Raw genomic sequence first — 5,123 nt, 5'->3', positions numbered from 1 at the left:
ACGGGCTGCGGGCAGCGGGGCGGGGAAGGCAGCGGCCGCCCACACACATCAGCGGAGGAGCGCCCACGACGCCGACTCCCAACACCGAGCCACACAGCACACAGCACACACACAAAACAAAGAAAAACAAAAAGAAAACTTATCTTCAGTAAGAACTGCATTGCCCAAGAGAGAAAAGAATGTGCGTGAGACATGCCCACGGAGCAAGAAAACAATATGTGTTTAACACCCACCAGCCCACACAGACACTCAGTGCGCCATGATCGCAGAGGCGGCCACGACGGCCAACACAAGCGGCATCAACGCGGAGGCAGCAGCACTGCTGTCAGCGTTCAGGTTGACATCAAGGCTTTTGCCGTGCGCTTTGATGATGCTCTGGCGAGTGCCTTGTCCAGGTGAATGACTGGCTTCTGTCATAGATGAACCCGCTGCGTGTGAGCCTGTCTGAGATCCCCCAGAAGCATTCTCAATTTGATGATTCCTGGCATCATCTGCGGTGGTGGATATGGGATGGGCATCGGGCGTCTGAATTTCAGAGCTTCGCACGCCCTCATCAGTGGAGGCTGCGATATCTCTCTTACTTCTGGACTTAGCCATTGTAGTGGAAGACATATCTTCAACGCCCGGAGCAGTATTAGCCTCGTTGACTCTTTCCACTGAACCGCTGCTGGCATCAGAGGAGCTGATCACAGGACTTCCCTCCACATCCTTGTTATCCTCCAGGCCACTGCCCGTGCTCTTTCTCCCGCGGAAGATGTTCGCCAGCTTCTGCAACACGCCGGACGGTATGTGGCGCCCCGGTCTCCCGCTGCGCCTCCTCAGAGTCGGCCGCTTCGTGGGACACACTTCAGACACATTTGGGCACACAATACTGCCACTCAGCACGGTGCTCAATTCCGCCACGTTACGTGATTCACCCGCAGGGCAGCCGTACCAGTTGTTGCTGCCGGCCACGCGGAAGTACACACCTCGGGAAGTGCACTTCATCTGCACGCACACGTCACCAATCTCCTTCTTCTCCACCATCAGACCCTGGCCCTCCACGCACCGCGAATCCTCGCGAATCAGACTCCCAGGCATGTTGCTCTCGTTGCCATTAATGCAGCTGAAGCCTCTGTCAGCCACAATGATGGGGCAGTAGTCCATCATGTCCTCTCGCCTGCCGCCACGCTTCTTGCCACCCTCGTTCTTCTCGAAGTAACTATATTCAGTAGGGATATTTTCATTCTCTTTAATGATGCACGTCCCCAATGACTGACGGTCAGAAGTGCACTTCAGTTTATTGCCAAAAGATTCATCGCAGAACATGCTGGGGTATTGTGATTTTCCGCCGACAACGCACTTCTTCTCATTCGTAAGGAATTCACATCCAGCATTTTTGCCCCAACTCATTGTCTCCGCCTTTGTCCAGTTCACCATATAAAACTTCAAATCAGAGAACGCTGAAAGTGTCAACAGCGTGTAGCGCCCAGCACCGACAAGGCCGGTCATCAGCTCGTCCTTCGCAACGCGCCGCTTCCAGTGGGAAGACACACTCACCTTAAGCGGCTCCAGGGGCGGTGGCAGCATGTCGATGGTTGGAATGTGCCTGGGAACAAACTCTGGTCCGGTGAAGTCGAGGATCACCGGAGAAACAGCAGCACTCACAGCCTGCATTGGCGCGGCACCTGCAGCTTGAATGCTGGTGGGGGAAGCTGCGGAAGATGTTGTTGTGGCTCTGCCCTCAAATTCCGCCATCCACGGTGCCTCGCTCTCAAGCGGAATTTTATAATTTGAACAGTTGTAAAAATACTCTGTCACAAGCCTCGTGTTTGGTGCGTCAAAGACATAGCCATCCTTTCCGCGGGGGTTAGCAACTATACTTGGCACATTTTTCCCAACGTGTTTCTTCATGGTCTTCACGTTGAACCCAAGGGTGTGCGCGATCTCGTGTGCGGCGACGCGGACGGCCTGCGACGTGCGTGCAATGTGGCGCGGGCTGTAGTTGATCACGCCAATCACCGGCCGCCCATCGCCCTGCACCGCGCACGTCGCCGCCCACGCAAAGCTGTCAGCCACGATCAGCGAAGTAGTGGCGTACAGCACCATGTCGACGTCATCAACACCTTTGGTCTTGTGCTCTTCAGGGATGTCCAACTGACTGCAGGGGTTGGTGTTCTTGAAGTTCGGGGCAATAACACGGTACTCTGTTGGCTTCACGTACAGGCGCTCAGTGTGCAGCTTGACAGCCTCGGGTATAATGGTCTTTTCTAGAATATTCTTCTTCTCCTCCGTCAGGACGTCGTCCTGCGTGCAACTCACCTTGTCACCATAGGGAGAAGTAAACTCCCCTGAGGCACTCTTACAGGCCTGAAAGTAATTTGCCTTAACCGCAAACACCTTGATGCGCAGGGGCTTATATCCCGCCACAGGCAACGGAAGGGTAATGCTTTGATGTTCCCCCACCATGTTTACGAATTCTGAGAACACGGTTGAAGCACCCCCAGTCGAATCAGATTGCTTCACAGAACTGAGATTGGTCAACTTCTCAACATCAGGCATTTTGCGTGATACATAATCGTACATGCAGCGGTGGTGCTCCGTCACTGCGAGTGTGCTGCCGGCGCAGTGCACAAGGAGCAGCAGCGTGACGCCCAGCAGGCGGCACACTCGTTGAGCGTGGTTGTTTTTGTTGAGCATCTCAATCTTGCTGGGATGAAGAACAGAGAGATCAGAAGTAAAAAAAAAAGTGGCACACACTTACACACAATCATACCCAAACACGGTCGCACACACCACCGCACCCTTACTTCACAGGGAGCAGCTCAACATGAGGAAGAAGAAGTCCATGAGCACAACGGCAGGAGACGCCAGGCTCACTGTCAGCGTGCCGCAGGAGCAATGGGGCCGCCCTGCAGGTGGCACTGGAGGCATAACAGCATTATTAATGATGGCGTGGAGCAATGTGTGCGCACTCCACCAACAAAACGTCCGGCTCCACACAAGCAATAGTCCATAACTGCACCTGAGCCCCTCAAACTACAAGCGGGGAGTTGGGGCAGCAGGGGAAACAAACACAAAATCCATTACCCCCACGAACACCTCCAACCGTCCAAGAGCACAAGCACAGAGAGAAGCAACACGAGGAATGGCACAGACACACACACACATCCAGACAGCAGGCCACCGCCCACTGCGTCATGCCGCAGTCACACAACGCCTCAACGCCACTCACAGAACGTTTCATTCCTTTGCCGCCTTCTTCCGCAGCGCCTCAAGCGGCTTGCATGTGGGGCACGGCGTGTAGAGCGCATCAACCGCAGCCCGCAGCGCAGTCTCTTCCATCGCAGCCGAAACACACGGCCCACCGGCACGGTGAAACAGGGCCCCAGCTGCGCTCACACAGACAGCGGCCTCCTCGTCAACGTTCGCCCACATGTGCCGCTTTGCCGTACGTCCCGCCGTCTGCGCCGCCAGCAGCGCGTTGATGTTTCCCGGCGGCCTGTCCCGCAGCACACACACGTACGCCAACCCGTACTCCAGCAGCGCGAGGTTCACGCAGACGAATCCCTTCTGGAAGGGGTGCGGCGCGAAGACGTACGCGAGGCGCCCGCGACGGTCCTTCCACTCCACGCCCATGTACTGCACGCGCACCTGGCACCCGTCGGGCACCCGTCGGGGCACAGCCAGCGGCACATGTCGCCGCCAGCAGCAGCCAACGGCTCCGCCACCCCGACGGCCAGCAGCCGCACAGGCGTGTGGTCCCCGTCAGCCAGCACCAGCGTGTCGCCGCCGACCACACACTCCACCGTCTGCGCCTCCACCAGCGAGCCCACCGGCGCGTTCGTGAAGACACACAGCCGCCGGCTCTTAAAGAAAGCCTCCAGCTCCACACGCCTCTCCCGCTGCGCAGCCGCGGACTCGCCCTCGCGGCTCGCCACTGAGCCCATCGTCTGTGTGGTACGGAAGAGCGAACACCCACCAGTCAAGTGCACGCACGCGGTCACTAAGACACCAGCAACGGGAGAGGAGCGCACAATACACGCAGGTCACACGCACAGAAACCACACAGCTGCAGCGCAGCACGCAGCAACAACAAGCCAGCAGAAAGACATGCCTGCCAGAGGGGCGGGGCACACTCCACGGAGAGAACGCGCCACAATCAAACGATGCGCACAGAGACAGCACCACCAACCCCCTTCGCACCAAACACAGCACACTGCCCCAGGACGCCACACCAAAGCGCAAGACACCACCGCACACCAACACAACAGGTCAGCCCAATACTCCACACGCAAGCCTGCACATGCCCAAACGCCACCAAAACACAGCAGACCATCCGGCACACCGGCACCGCTGAGCACACAACTCACTCAGCACGTGACAACAGCGTCGCCAGCTCTCTCGAACACACCGTAGCTGCACTCCCAACCAGCACACAAGAAACACCAACAGCACAACATAAAAAAGCCAGCTCAGCAGCACAAAGCACAACGGTCTGCTCCCCAGCACAGACACAACAACACAAAGTCACCTGCACCCACTCAGGGGCTCTGAGCCTCATCAATTCAGCGCCCACGTGCCTCAGAACATATCCAGCCCACGCCACAGCTATCCCTACCACCAACTCCACAGGAAGAACAGCATGAAAGAAAACAAAGCGGATAGTNCCACAACTTTCCCTACCACCAACTCCACAGGAAGAACAGCATGAAAGAAAACAAAGCGGATAGTGCACACAGCAGAGCACTCAGGCAACCTGCACAGCACCGAAGTCACACATTCCACCCAAAAGAAAACCTCACACCCAATGAAAAGAGAAGGCAGCACCAGCTCCCCATCACCGCAGTCGGGGTCGTCCTCACGTTCGGTGCGACGGTGCAAGGGAGCAGCAGTGCGTGCAGCAAGTAGAAAAGAGAACTGAAATGAAAAAAGAAAAGAAACAGCCCAAGGGATGCCCATTTGTCCAGTGCGCCTCTGCCCACGGAGGGGCGCCTTCAACAGCAGCAACGTCTTAACAGCCGCCCACACACATCAGCGGAGGGCCGCCCACGACGCCGACTCCCAACACCGAGCCACACAGCACACACACAAAACAAAGAAAAACAAAAAGAAAACTTACCAGCAGTAAGAACTGCATTGCC

General features: G+C 56.7%; 3 protein-coding genes across 3 annotated transcripts; all 3 read right to left on the bottom strand.

Moving 5' to 3' along the window:
- Window positions 1–249: 249 nt before the first annotated feature.
- On the bottom strand, window positions 250–2,679 carry DQ04_11121020 (surface protease GP63; the record flags this gene model as incomplete). The annotated part of the gene is made up of 1 exon (XM_009316449.1): window positions 250–2,679. The coding sequence occupies one exon, from the start codon at window positions 2,677–2,679 to the stop codon at window positions 250–252; it is 2,430 nt and encodes an 809-aa protein (XP_009314724.1).
- Window positions 2,680–3,222: 543 nt separating this feature from the next.
- DQ04_11121010 (hypothetical protein) lies at window positions 3,223–3,618 on the bottom strand (the record flags this gene model as incomplete). The annotated part of the gene is made up of 1 exon (XM_009316448.1): window positions 3,223–3,618. The coding sequence occupies one exon, from the start codon at window positions 3,616–3,618 to the stop codon at window positions 3,223–3,225; it is 396 nt and encodes a 131-aa protein (XP_009314723.1).
- Window positions 3,619–4,596: 978 nt separating this feature from the next.
- On the bottom strand, window positions 4,597–4,941 carry DQ04_11121000 (hypothetical protein; the record flags this gene model as incomplete). Its single annotated transcript, XM_009316447.1, has 1 exon — window positions 4,597–4,941. The coding sequence occupies one exon, from the start codon at window positions 4,939–4,941 to the stop codon at window positions 4,597–4,599; it is 345 nt and encodes a 114-aa protein (XP_009314722.1).
- Between the last annotated feature and the right edge of the window lie 182 nt (window positions 4,942–5,123).

The sequence above is a fragment of the Trypanosoma grayi genome (assembly GCF_000691245.1).
Source record: "Trypanosoma grayi strain ANR4 Tgr_1112_V1, whole genome shotgun sequence".
Classification (NCBI taxonomy): Eukaryota; Euglenozoa; class Kinetoplastea; order Trypanosomatida; family Trypanosomatidae; genus Trypanosoma; species Trypanosoma grayi.
This window is presented reverse-complemented; position numbering and strand designations above follow the sequence as displayed.